This window comes from Larus michahellis, chromosome 1 (assembly GCF_964199755.1).
Source record: "Larus michahellis chromosome 1, bLarMic1.1, whole genome shotgun sequence".
Taxonomy (NCBI): domain Eukaryota; kingdom Metazoa; phylum Chordata; class Aves; order Charadriiformes; family Laridae; genus Larus; species Larus michahellis.
The window spans coordinates 197,959,445-197,974,327 of record NC_133896.1 but is presented as its reverse complement, the minus strand read 5'-3'; the positions used below and the strand labels follow the sequence as shown (position 1 = coordinate 197,974,327).

Below are 14,883 nucleotides of genomic sequence, written 5' to 3'. Positions count from 1 at the left end.
CATACTTCATTTATAGTTGCTGAAATAACACTTTTCCTAAAGTGTTCATGATGACTGCTAAGCATAATAGAACAAAAGAAACGTCGAAGACCATAAAAATTTTCAATATGTTGTTACTGTACCATAGACATCCTGTTGGTTTCCTTTTCTTTGTAGGTTTACTGTTGTGTATTATCAAATCAGTGCATATATATGCCAGGTCAGTGTTGCCTAGCTAATCAAAAAAGGAAAGATTTGAAAGTGGAGTTGCTATAAGAACAAGCTGAAGGTTTATATGAGAAGAAGACAAAGGGATTGGTCCCAAATATCTTGAGGATAATGAAGATCTTTCCGTCAATTGTGACAGAAGTTCTCCATTATGTGTTGACCGTGCTTTGAGCAGGAGGTTAGATGAGAGACCTCCCAGGTCCTTTCCAACCTGACTGATCCTACAATCGATAACAGGCTTGGAATCAGACCCAGACAATCTATGACAGACTTGGGATCAGGTGGCCTCCATCAGGAGGAACTACGTTGTCAGAGAACAAGCAGAAATCAATGAGATAAGAGACAAAATGAGGGCTGTTGTATTTCTGACCATTTAAAAAAGGAATAGGGACAGTTTTATAAAAGGAAGGAGTGTGCTGTGCTGAGTATATATCCTCACCCCTAAATCTGTAGCCTGGTTGGAAACGCCTAATAACCCTGCTGCCTCTTGCCTAGGAGCCCCTCACATAACTCACCCACCCCCGTGCAGATACTTGCCAACACAGAGTTTTCAACACATCCTTTTTCCAACACTGTTGCCACCCCACAGCTCTGAGCAGCCTGCCTCAAACCTCCTTACTACCCCATAGCACTTCTCCTTCTTTCTTCATATTCTTTCCAAACCTCCTTGCCGAGAAACTTTGGCTCTGACAGTCCTGTCCTCCTCCAGGACAATAACAGTCCTCTTACTCCACAAAGACAGCAGTCTGTTATGGCATCTCCAGCTTCATCTGCTCAGCATCTTCTGTTTTGCCTGTGGGACTATTCTGCTCTCCCTCCCAGGCTTCCAGTGGCTGTTAACAAGACAATTAGGTCTTCATTGGTGGCAGCAGCTGACAAGGTTCCTATGTTTTCTGCCACTATTGTTAGTCTGTGTTTTATAATGTTGAGTTTAAAGTGTGATTCTCACATTTTGCAAAATCTGAAAAAGTTTTCAGCTTCTGTAGGAAGCCTGACTGTGCTTATGAGTCACCCCTTAATTGGTAGCTTTGTCTGGAGTAGGAAAACACACCGTGTTTATCACAGGCATCTGCTCAGTGTTTTGATAGTGCCCTGGAGTTTACAGATAAGAAATCATACCTAACTCTGCTTACACAAGACTGCTGATAACACAAACATGTATCTTCCGTTATCATGTAGATTACACATACGCATTAGCAAATAAAGATAATTCGAACTGTTTATCAGCACTGTTCCAGCTCACCTGGGCTCAAAAGACCATGTGGTTGCAAGATTGCCAGTTTACCCGTCTCCTTTTGGAGCCCTCTGTGCCCCAAGGCAGTCACCAGCTGCTTCATGCCTTCAGCCATCTGTTCTGCCTGTGTGGGTCCAAGCCAAAAGTATGCCTCACTTACATTTTTTACATTTTTTACATTTTTTTTTCAATCAGCTAAATTCATTGCTTTGTCTCTTATACTTACGTTTCCTTTAAGCATTTTTAACCAGTGTGCCAGTGCAAATTGCTGAGCTATCCTTTTTTTCACATATGTATTGAAAGATTTCTTAGAATATTTACAGTTCAGAAACCTCTTCAGCAAAGATTTAGTGTAAGGAAGGTGACCTCTTCAGGGGTGAAAGAAGCTGGAAGTGGCGCTGTGAGCCCAAACAGAAATGAGCCTCAGAAAGGAGGTGCATTTGTATCTGGAAAGTCCCTGTGAAATTTTTAGAAATTTGATCTCCCTATCTCAACAGTCCTCATTGCTGTGGTGCATACAATAAGGTTTAAGGTCTTGTTAAAAGTTTTATAGAAATTCCCAGAATTTCTATAAATGATACTCTCAGATTTTTCAAATCAGGATGCATGACGTCTGTGTACATGATTTCTCTGCCTTTATTCCTTGTGCTATTACTTTGATGACAGATAAAAGTAGTTACTACAGAGCCCGGCTTATTCTTTGTGGCCTCTTTCACATCAACGATATGTGGAAATACAGGCATGAAGTTGTGGGTGGATCTAGCTTTCTAGATGAGGTTTGCTCCATTCAGGAGAATAAGACTCATCTTCAATGGAAATCACATATTCAAACTATAATGCTGATATCCTTAAATGATAGGTACAAAATTAGGTGAGTTTTGTACATGTGTATGTTATACAGTTATATATATAAACAGCTCATTTATAGGTGGTAAGCAAAAGCTTTGGGGTGATTAGATCACAGGTTCACTCTGCTGGGGAAATGACCTTGATATCAAAGTGAGCGGTTTTATTTTTGTATGAACAAGATGGATACAGTTGTATGGTTGTGGTGTCTGTCCAGGAGTAACATTTGCATTCTGGGTCTTTTCAATACTGCAGTGTAACATGTATTGATTTCTTTGGAAATTCACTTTGGAAATTCAGAGTTTAACAACTGTTATTTTCTTCTCTAGATAAAAAAGGTTGCAATATATCTATGTCGCAACAACACTATTCAGACAATGGAAGAACTTCTTTTTGAGCTGCAGCAAACCGACCCAGTGAACCCAATAGTCCAGCACTGTGATAATCCTCCATTTTACCGTTTTGCTGCCAGTAACAAAGCCTCAGCTGCAGCTTCTGGTATGACCTACATACGCTTTTCAGTTATGCCTTACTGCTCTTTTGAGTCTTCATCTCTTTGAAAAAACAATCTCTTACTTTTGCACCCATTCAGATCTGTGTATATATAAAGTGCAAGTTTCAAGACCTTTTTGCACACCTCAATTACAGTTCTTTTGGATTCTTAATGTCGTATATGGTTTGTAAACAGACGCTTAATTCACTCAGCTATTTTATTAGGATATTACCAATGTTTGCTGCTGTTCAGAACTCATATGAGGTGGTTCTTCTACCACTAGTTTCTCGGAAAAAGAAGTCATCATCAGTGCTGTGATCACAGCAAGACAGACAAAGGCAGCAGTTTCCTGAAAACTGAGAGCCTCAACTGTGTGGAATTCTGTTTTCAAAGGCCTAATGCTATTTCCAAGCTGTGGTAGTCAAAGATACTTAAGAGACACCAACCCCCAATTTGATTTTGTCAATGTTTTACCAAATTCTTGAAAAACAATAGGTTACATCACCTGAGAATGAGCTTAGTTCAAGGAGGGGAAGAGCATCATCACGTAAACTTTACACCACTCAGCTATTCAAGCAGGTCCTGGTTTGTACAGGTAGCAGTGTTCATTCATATGCGCTTGTACTTGCAGGATGATCCCTTTGACTGTGGCTGCTAAAAAAATTTAAGCTATGGGCTTTTACTCCTTTGCAGATACTGTCTGCTGCATGTAACAGGTGTTCTTATTGACATCTCTCATACAGGAACGACCTCTAGCAGTAACACTGTTGTAGCTGGCCAAGATAGTTTTCCTGATGTAGAGGAGAACAGAATGGTGAAAGAGACTGATGAAAGGTTTGTGGTTTGCTGTTTTTTTCTCCAAAACATACGTGTTTTCCTAAGATAAGGGTGACATGTTGGGCAAAGTTCTGCATTGTTTTGTAAGGAACTCTGATGCTCAGACTGATCCTTGGTGGCGTTATCTCAGAAAGGCCATTTTAAAATGAGCATGTGTAAAAATTTATTAAAAAAGCTATTCACATGATTATAGTTCCTGACTGTTGGTTAATAATACATTGCAGAGGAACATCGATTAAACCTACATTGAATGAATTGTGCTAAGTAGATCAGGGTTTGTGGGAATTATCCACAAAGGAGAAAGAAAATCAAGAACGTGTACCAAATAGTAACTACTAAAATCTTTATGAAAAATCAGGTTTGATCACAACTTTTGATTTCATGGACAGTTAGTAAAATTTAGTATGCAGATTTGCATCCATGATTGCAAGGACACCTCCTTTGTCTGGATAAAATGTCTTACAGAGGAAACCTATATATTTTGCTTAGAAATCGTATATTCAATTTAATCTTTTGCTACTTATGGAACATACTGACAAATGATGAATGAATAAATGCAAAGCTTAAAGGGCCACCAGATCCTCAAGCACAGACAGATATATATTTCTTCTCTCATTGAAACCCTCTTATTTTTGTAAGGGAACTTAGAATGAATTCTAATGTCATTGATTAGTAAGTGTATTAGTATTACGTTAGTCTGTTGTTCCCGATAGTCACTAGTATCACTTAAGTAGTTTAACCCACCTTCCCTAGGTTCAGGGCTTAGAGGTACAGAGACAGTTACGTGAGCAAACTTTGCAGAAATTGTTGACGCTGACAACACAAGGAGGTGGAGGAAGCAAAGGAGATCGGCAGTAAAAGTTAGCTTATCGTGGATCTGTGGCAGATTTGAGGACAGCTCTGTTCTGGCTTTCATATCCCTTAACTCCTCTGCTAGATCCGCTCTGGCAGTTGCTGCATTTTCCTATTGAAGGGTGATCTGATGCAGCTTTTGCTGCTTGATACATGAGCGGGCTTGACTTTGGACTATTCAGTCAGTTACTGCTTTAGCAGGTTGCCAGAATTTTACCCATGAACATGGGCTATGACAAAATACTGGCTGTGACAAAATACTAGCTGTGAACAGTTTATATCTCAGTTCAGCCTTAGCACAGTTTCTTGCTTCTAGAAAATCACACGTTTGCAGCATGAGAATTTTCCCTCTGCTAAATTTTAAAAGCTTGTGACACAGGAGCACACTGTTAGAACTTCTCAGAAACAGGCTGCAAAAATCTTCTTTTGTGGAAAGAAACATCATTATGTTCACATTGCTGTCTACTGCCGAATAAAAGTGCATGCTTAAGGAAATGCCTTTTTTGTAGAGTAAGCATATAGTCCAGATGTTTAATGTCAGTCTGTGTTTTTAATGAAGATTTTTCTTGTATTTGAAGGTTCGGTAATGTAATCAGAGCACATACCCGACTAGAATCAAGGTACAGCAATAGCTCCGGAGGATCTTATGATGATGACAAAAGTAAGTTCTATTCTTCAATATGATGAAATTTCTAATATTTTTGTGGGAGAGGAAAACAGTCTTATGACTGGCAGAGGCTCTTCATTTAAATTCTATATAAACAGTAATGTAGCATCACCATACCATGAGTGTCCTTATTTTACCTTCATACCTCATTTAATTCATTTCCTTTGTTTAACCTATGCTCAGTCAAACCTAATTAAAGGCCAGAGAAATTCACGGAAGGCAGCTCAGAGAATCCTCCAGACAGTAACACCTTGAACCTCTCATACATGGCAAGGCAAAAGACTTCCAAGACCATTACAGCGAGTACTTTGAATTGTGCCCTTCACCAGTATTTCCCTCCAAATCAAGTGCTGTTATACAAGCATGAAGAAGAAATTCAGGAGTTTCCAAAAATGAGGTCTTATCTCCTCTTTAGATTTTCTCTGCTGTCTGCAACCAGTTTCTGGCTGCACTGTGCAAACCTGCGTTAGAGGGGAGAGACAGGGCTCCTGAGCACACTTGTTGTTCTTTATGTGTTTGTGTTAAATGGACACTTGATGCTCAGCAGAGGTTCCAATGAAAACCAAGGTATTCCTGTCAACTGTTGAATGACAGTGTAAATTTTAGGAGTTGGATGGTTTGACTTCATTTCTGGAGTGAATTGTAAGGAAGCCGATCTACGGATTTCGGTTAGGCCCTAACTGAATGTAAAAAAGGCAAGACCTTTTTATTGACTTTCATCTCTGGCTTCATAAAGCCAGGTCAAATAATATAGACACAATAGTGTCTTGTCTTGGTGCTACAGACACCATTTTTGGGACAGTAATACTCATTTGCAAAACATGGAAAATTGTTGAATACCAATACGATAGGATAATTTAATGTATATCAACAACTATTTTTCATAACTATGAAGCACAATATTTAAAAATATTTATGAATACACATATTTACAAATATTTACAAATACACATGCATACAAGTATTTACAAAATATTTTGTATGTACATACTACAGTATTTAAAAACACAAAAAATGTGCAACATATTGAATTCAGTGGGTTTTAGCACACTTGTCTTGTTTTTCTTATGGCTTTCTAGTGCTGCAGCTACTAAAAATTCTTCAGCAGATGTTAATTGGAGCACCAGCAGTAATTTGTTCTGCATGAACAATCTTTCAAAACAGAACAATGTTTATTTTATCAGAACATTCTTCACAAGTAGCTGGTTTTGACAAGAGCTTAGAGTAATAAAAGGTTAAAAAACACTGAAATTTTCTTTGCTCTTTTGGAATGTCTCCTCAAGCCAGTGCCCAAGTGTTTTTTCCTGCTTGTACCTGCAAGCCTTATAGTACTGTGAATGTTTATGCAAGGTTTGCTTCTCACAGGATTTCCTTCCACAAATATACAAATACCTAGATGTAAAATAAAATACATTTTACTTAGCTACTGACATTTATATAGAGCTCTGAAAAGAAAGAGTAATTCTTACACCATTTCTCATTCTACAAGATAAATAATGCAACCTCCATTAAGCAAGTGCAACTTATTCCCTCTGGCAGGCAGCCCAGGCTGCAAACCAGTTGGTGGTATGGCTTCTCTCTTCTCTCCAGTCTACTTGAGCATACGTGTGTTGCTGAGGATGTAAATAGGAAACACAACTGTGCAGCACAGAAGCTCTTTTGTTCAGGCAAAGATTGTATGTTGAGGTGCAAAGTGCTTCTTTTTTTTCTCAGTCTGCACATAAACCTCTGAAAACATGAGTGAGGAGCTAGGTCTTAGTTTGGACTTCATGAAGCAGTTTTATGTGAAACACTTAAATTGGTAGTAATAATCAGGGATTGTGCAGTGCTTTTTATATGAAAAGCATCTGGCAAACATTACCTGGTTAATGCTTAGAAGGTGAATATGTGAAAATTCTTTACTTTGCTATATTATTAGGTTGGTTTGTTCTTCTTTACCTGTAACTAATAAATCATCCTCCAGAGGATGAGAGAAATAAGTAGAGGTCTAAATGATAAAAGATCTAAAATGTTCCTTGGAAGACTAACACTGAAGAATGGGTATGGTAAAGTTGGCATTTTAGTAATAATTGGAAGAGCAGCTACTGCATTGAGGGCCTCCTTTCAGGAGGACCTGGAAACCTGAAGACTTTTTGTCAAAACCAAGAAGTAATGTGCATTAGAAAACGCTAGCTCTGATACTTTTGTAGGCATCAAAACAGTTTTGTTTCCCGTGGCAAAGCTGGCAAACATCAGACACATGCTGTTAAAAAAAGGAAAGTGCTGAGAGTGCTGAGAGTTTCAAACCTACTTAAAAGTGTAACAAAAAAAAAAAAAAAAAAAAAACAGGGCAAAAAATAATGCTCTTATTAAAAATTCACAAAGGGAAACATTTGGATATATGTCAAGAGCAGACCAGGCAAGGATACTTCCCATGGCAGCGTACTGCAGACTGCCAGACCTGAGAAATAAAAACTGACTAATGGGAAAACTGAGAAGAATGAGAGGGAACAAAATGCAGGAGAGATAAACAAAGCTGTGCTGCTGAGAGAAGACAGAAAGTGGCGCAAATAACTTACTTGACCCACATCATTGCAGATGAACAAGTGGAAGAAAAAACCCTGTTGCTTATTAACATACAGCAGCTGTCACACTGAAGCAAAGTTAAATGCATCTTTGAGAAATCCAAGAGATAATTCATCCCTGTTGAAGGAAAATTACCCTGAAGATGTTTTTTGTATCCCTTATGCCTCTTTCCTAATTCAGGACATTTAACTTCTGCCTTTGTAGCATCACTCAGCAGGGCACTGGTGAGGAGTTGCCAGAATGTGTCACTGGTACGCGGCTCCTTGCAGCAGATGGCTTCCGAAAGCAGCTTCGTTGGCTGAACTTTTGTCGCGTTTTTTGAGAGAAATTCTGTTGCTTGGTGCTTTGTGATCTGGATCCAAAGCTACTAAGTGACAGCAGGGATTCAGCCGCAGCGCCTACCATTCAGTGCTGTCTGCCTGGAACCTGTTTAATTTCCAGCAGCGTGAAAGAGGGATTAAAAATGCATCACTTGTTATTGAACACAGGAATTTGCAAACCTCATGTCATCTTATCACATTATTCCAAACAGCTGAGCTGATAAGTTAGCATAAACTCTATTTTATTATTTCCCCCAAATGGATAACCAGACTTGGGTTTTATGCACTGTGTTTTAATGCTTTTCCATGTAGATGATCCTGTTTCTCCATATACAAGCTGGTTATTGAATATTGTTGAAACCAAACAACCGCATCCCCTGCCCATGCCTTACAATGGAGGATGTTGGGCACCACTTGTGGACTACCTCCCAGAAACCATCACACCCCGGGGACCCCTTCATAGGTGAGCAGTTTCTCATTCTGACATTTCAAACAGTGAGACACTTCCTCTCACTGGTTGACCAACACCAATCCAACTGTCCCACCACTCAGAACAAAATGCAGGAGAGATTAACAAAGCTGTGCTGCTGAGAGAAGACAGAAAGTGGTGCAAATAACTTACTTGACCCACATCATTGCAGATGAACAAGTGGAAAATCATACCTTCAATTTCTGCTGATTTCCAGTGCTAAAATCAACATGCAATGAAGGCTTGAGATTCTACCAGATTGCTACCGGAAAGCCTATTTACAGTGTAGGACATCACTTTTTGATAAGAATGAGACTGAAGAAACAACCAAAAAAGAAAAGGAAAATTTCTCTTTCCCAAGCCTCTTTGGCTGTTAGTCATAGCGCTTTTCCCTGTTGATCTTTTATTCTAAGTAGGCTATGCATATTCTGAAATTCCACTTTTACATAATTTGTATTGACAGAAATAGCGTTCTTTTCACTAATGGGTACTTACCTGCTTAATACTGTAACTAAGGTGCTTCAGCATTAATCATATTCAGAAGAAATGCTACAAATCTGAAAATGTAGAGATTGTTTATTTCTTCAGAAATAGCCATCATGTTACTCTTTTCCCATTTCCAAGAGGTTTCAAATTGATATTGTGATTTGATTTCCAGGTGCAATATTGCTGTCATCTTCATGACTGAGATGGTAGTGGATCACAGCGTGAGAGAAGATTGGGCTCTTCACCTCCCTTTATTGCTACATGCTCTCTTTTTAGGTAAGACCAACAGAAAAAGAAATAAAGTATAAAGGTACTGCTGTCCTTGTAGTTTAGTTTTGATGAAACTGTAGAGTTATGTTTCTTATATGTTTTTAATTTTGATTTCCTAAAAAAAAAAGGCAAAAAACAAAACTGGAGCAATTACAGTCTGTGAATTAGTCTCAAAACTTTGAAACTTTTGAATATTTTGGCAAATTTCACCCAAATTTGAGAGGTGGGTAGAAATTTGAAGATGACTGACTTCCTAAAATATCTCTAAAAAACCCATAGGCCCCTGCTGCAAGAAAGGCAGGCAAAACTCTGCCTTTGTACAGTCTGATTTGTGATGGGCAGCTAGGCACTCAGCACATGCCTTAGGCCTGGACTACACACACCAGTGCTGTCTCTTTCTTGTGCAAAAATATGTAAGAGAGCCGAGATTACTGTACTACAGAGGTAGTGAAGGTAGGACACAGGCCACGGGAAAGCAGTCTTCATTAATTTCACTGCTAATAGAATGCTTTATCATCAGTGTCTTCCCTTAATATACCAGAGCAGAGAGGTGCTGCTTTTTCCCCACTGCTGTGTCAGTTTTTTACTGTAACACAGGTCAACTGCAGAGTGATACCTTCTTTACCCTGCCACTTAACATTATGAAAAGCGAGTGGCCTAATTTTTTAGCACACAAGAGTATTTAGCATTATAAGGCTATTCCCTAACTTTCATGGTTGATAAATGCTAGTTTTCACAAATAAACACAGAGACACTTGTGAAATAAATTTATTATAACTGGAGATCGCAGTCCATTTCTCATTCAGTTGCCATAGTTACCACTAAGTCTGTTCACTGGCAATCTGGGAAGAGTCTGTTGTTCAGCGGGCAAAAAAGATTAATTTGGGATGTTACAGCACGGTGGTAGAATATATGTGATACACTTTGGTATATAGTTGAAGAAGATACCTTGTTCTTCTTTTCTGCTATTCTGTTACCAATTGTTCTGTTTGAAATTTTTTGGAAATAAGTTTTTTTGGAAAATGCGCGCTCATCAAATACGCAGGTTTTGTGTATTAGTACATTGATTTCAGCAAAATTCTAATGAAACACAAGAATAATAGCCAGGACCATGTTGGATGGGGCTTCCAGGGTCAGTTTTAATGCATTTCACTTATATATATTCTTCACTTAAAAGTTGAATCTATTCTATGGCTGTCCATAATGTTTTTTTACTTCTTTTTTTATATTGCTGTGAACTTTCTAAGTGTAAGAGGGAGCTGAAAGAAAACTGGATAAGTGTATGAATCAAATCAATAGCCATCAACTGATCAAACAACATCTTTAGTATGATTTGCAACAAGTGTGAGAAAACTGGTGCTTACAGTTAGAAATTCTCAGAAGAATAAATGAACACCTTAACACAGGAGCAGTATGCAGCAGCATGGCCACTTCAGTTTAAGACAGCTTTAGAGAGCCATCAGGGAGCCATGCAGATAAACAGTTGCAGAAACAGAGTTATGATATTAGTAATCCATTATAAAATTATCTTTACTGATTTTTCATGCAATAATGTTTCAACATTACATTATTTCATAAGAAATAAAGATAAATTTATTAGTACCATTTGAGACAGTCCCTTGGCTAAGAACTCTCAATTCTCAAATGTGAAATTAAAGCTAAATGTAACAGGTAACTAAATGTAACTGTTTAGTGGTGACTAAAATGAGATCACAGCCTCCCGGCTTCAAGTTCAGTTTCTCTAGAGTTGTTATACCTCCTGTGGAAGATTTTTCAATATTTTGTAGTAAAGCTGTGTTGTGATGGTGTAAAGAAGTTACGCTACACGTGTTAGCTGAAAGTATGAGTGTCACTGAAAATGAAATAGAATCATAGAATCATAGAATAGTTTGGGTTGGAAAGGACCTTTCAAGGTCGTCTAGTCCGACCTCCCCTGCAATGAGCCAGGACATCTTTCACTAGATCAGGTTGCTCACAGCCTTGTCCAACCTGACCTTGAATGTGTCCAGGGATGGGGCATCTCCCACCTCTCTGGGCAACCTGTGACAGTGTTTCACCACCCTCATTGTAAAAAAATTCTTCTTTATATTTAGTCTAAATCTACCTTCTTTTAGTTTAAAACCATTACCCCTTGTCCTGTTGCAACAGGCCCTGCTAAAATTTATCCCCATCTTTCCTGTAGGCCCCCTTTAAGTACTGAAAGGCCGCAATAAGGTCTTCCTGGAGTCTTCTCTTCTCCAGGCTGAACAACCCCAGCTCTCTCAGCCTGTTCTCATAGGAGAGGTACGCGATCCCTCTAACCATTTTTGTGACCCTCCTCTGGACTCGATCCAACAGCTCCATGTCTTTCCTGTGCTGAGGACTCCAGAGCTGGACACAGTATTCCAGGTGGGGTCTCACCAGAGCAGAGTAGAGGGGCAGAATCACCTCCCCTGACCTACTGGCCACGCTCCTTTTAATGCCGCCCAGGATACAGTTGGCCTTCTGGGCTGTGAGCACACATTGTCAGCTCATGTCCCACTTTTCATTTACCAGTACCCCAAAGTCCTTCTCAGCCCTTCATCCCCCAGCCTGTATTGATACCAGGAGTTTCCCTGACCCAGGTGCAGGACCCTGCACTTGGCCTGCTGGAATATTTCTGTCCTGTTGGAATGCGAGCAAGCAAATGCATCTGACTGAAAAAGAAACTGGAAACTAGTATGGTGGGTAGCTGGAGAGCCTGTATCCTTCCATTTATTGGAAGGAGTGAGAAAATACTAAAATGAAAGAGTTTTGCAATATGTGTGTTTATTAGGCTATTGGAGGGTTTGTAGTACCGATAGTGAAGTAGAGAGGCAGACTACTGGTGTGAACCTGTCTGTCTCAGTAGTGCATGAAAATAACTGCTGTTTAAAACCCCTTTTGCTACCAGTGTGAAATGATTTGAGCAGCTAGGCTCCCTTCCCGCAGAAATGTGTCCACATCACAGAAGTTTAACCTCTTGGGAACTCTTCCAAGTTAAAGAAGGGCCCAGCACTAGACAAGCACAAAGACTGAACTGTCCTTCTCACTTCATAGTTAATGTATCTATGTCAATACTTCCATACAGCCCTAGGGTTTAACAGGATTTCAGTCACAAGTGCTGCCAATATAGAATTTACTTTTAAACTAAAAGAACTTTTTATGTCCTTTCCAGTGTATGTTAGAAAAGGGTAGAATGGGTGCATTACCTCCTGGCAGGTGGAAAGAAATGGAGAAAGTAGAATAGGAGCAGAAACCTGAAGAAGCTGAAAAAGAGCTGGGCAGGTTGGATGTGGCTCTTTCGGAAGAGGCTATGGGCAGATGAGTAAGACCAAGAATCGCAGGACTTCCAAAGACTTGCCCGTAGGAGACAAATACGTTGCTCAGACTGTGGCAGTATGAGCAGCTTAATTTTTGCAGGCCAGACGAGAACCAGTGTGACTGGAGTATATTAGAAAACACCTGACTTGAAAGACCTGTTGGCTGCTGCCACTTAAGAGTAAAGACAGAGCTACTTTTTAAAGAGGAATATATCCTGAGAAGAGAGGAGTTGAAGAAGAAAACAATTGAATTTTTCAGAAAGTATTTGTAAATATCCTAGAAGATACTGAAAGAGAATTGAAAAGAGATTGTACCACAGAGTGCAGTTAATTTTACAAACATCTATTTCCTTTATATTTGTAATTTGTGATTTTTGCCGGTTGTGTTAAAATCTTACAAACGGTAGTAATGCTAACCAGATCAGGGTCTTTCAGTGCTAGCCCTTAGCTAGTGCAATGTAATTACAACCACCACCAAGAATTTCTCGTCTTTATAGAGGTTTTCCAGCCCTGTCAAATTAACACTGCAGTGAGACAGAATGCATAAAGTTGTGTTGCCACACAGTACATTGGAGGTACCCCCTATATGGGACCTCAGTCTGGAAACTAAATATACACATACATCAACCACATTGTTTTGTACCTCCTATATGGGACCTCAGCCTGGAAACTAAATATACACATACATCAGCCTAAGCCATTCTATGATTTGAAGTAACTGTAACTAGTAACTGTGTCCGGAAATACTGCATCTTTTGTTTGTTTGCACTGTTGCCATGAACTGCCTTGGAATTTTTGCTATTTCTGGAATGTGAACTTGTTTATTATTACTTCATATTCAGTGATTGCTGTAACCTTTTCTTTTAGGTCTTGACCATTACCGCCCTGAGGTCTTTGAACACAGCAAAAAGTTACTGCTTCACCTTTTGATTGCATTATCTTGCAATAGCAACTATCAAGCCATTGCATCAGTGCTTCTGCAGACCAGAGAGATGAATGAGACCAAGACACTGACAGTACAACCAGCATACTTACCTGAATATCTTTATACAGGTAATAAAGCAAAAGAAGAAAAAAACATTGCATTGTACTGTGAGGTTTTTGAAAGTGGGATGTCAGGGTTACTTTCCTAAAATATAACAGTTTTGATAAATTAAAATGGTAAAGTGGCAAGTATGAACAGTTCCCATTAATATTAATTCCATGTGAACTACCCTAGAGATGCACCCAAATTATTATTAGATAACTTTCCATGATATTGAGAAAGCTATCTGATGTAACACAAAATATATAATGTAGTATTTTAAACATTAATATGACTAATAACTTCCTAACTTCCCTCTCAGGGAGCTAGGACTGCTTTAAATGAGGGCAATTACTTCTCAACCTTCAAAAGAAATGAATAAATAATTCCAACACAGGAAGAGCAGCAAGAATATGCAGCTCAGATTTTCCATTATTAAGTTAAATTTCACATGATATACATCCTCCTTTATATTGCAGATACACTTCATTTCTGCCCTGGAATCTGTTTCTGCATTAGGAGGCTTACTTCAGACCTCTGCTGAAATGGGTGTTCTGCTAACTTTTGGCAATTTACCTGTTTTTAAGGGGTTGGTTGGGAACAGTTTGTAGAAAGCACATAGGTAGATTTCCTGTTTTCATGTAATACTAAAAGCAAGCATACTGTGGAGATTTGAAGGAATCCCAGTGTAGAGTTGTGGAGGTAGGATTAGTTGTCTAGGAGAGGGTGAGGAACTTCACTGTATACAGTTAGAAATGAAAAGGTGAGATAATCAAATGAGAGGCATTTCTGTGGTTCCTTAGGAATATAACCAAAAATAATAAACAGTTTGGCTTTATAAAGAATATTACTTGATCAATGATTATTATTTTTTATGAGATACAAAAAAATATTTTAAAGTAATGAGAAGAAGGGATTTGTATTTCAGATCAATGAATTAATTTGGCCTTTTTAGATTTTGTTCTGAATAAAGTCTGTACAAGAATTACCTCACACATGAATTTCCCATATTGAGCTGTGTAGAACTCTTTGCCAGTGCATATACATGAATTATTAAATACAGAATGAAATTGTTACATTAAAATTATATTACAGCTTTTCTGCCAAAATGAAAAACTTTTCCTGTCTCAAAAAATCATAATTGGTACCCTGTGTCTGGGCCTCTTAAGTCCAGGAAGTTATCAAAACTTTGTATTTGAATTCTTTTTTTATCAGCTAATATAAAGAGTGAGAGTGTGGGTGAGTAGCTATAGCAAAGAATCCTAATTGAAAATACTTCAGCTCAGGTTCGTT

General features: G+C 38.7%; 1 protein-coding gene across 9 annotated transcripts in view; it reads left to right on the top strand.

The window, feature by feature from the left end:
• FRY (FRY microtubule binding protein) overlaps positions 1-14,883 on the top strand; it is a 251,577-nt gene that overhangs the window by 186,290 nt on the left and 50,404 nt on the right. For all 9 annotated transcript variants that reach the window (XM_074568017.1, XM_074568023.1, XM_074568003.1 and 6 more), the window contains 6 exons: positions 2,617-2,785; positions 3,524-3,614; positions 5,048-5,130; positions 8,334-8,484; positions 9,149-9,252; positions 13,434-13,619. In XM_074568017.1, coding sequence (XP_074424118.1) covers positions 2,617-2,785; positions 3,524-3,614; positions 5,048-5,130; positions 8,334-8,484; positions 9,149-9,252; positions 13,434-13,619 — 784 coding nt within the window. The remainder of the gene's footprint in view (positions 1-2,616; positions 2,786-3,523; positions 3,615-5,047; positions 5,131-8,333; positions 8,485-9,148; positions 9,253-13,433; positions 13,620-14,883) is intronic.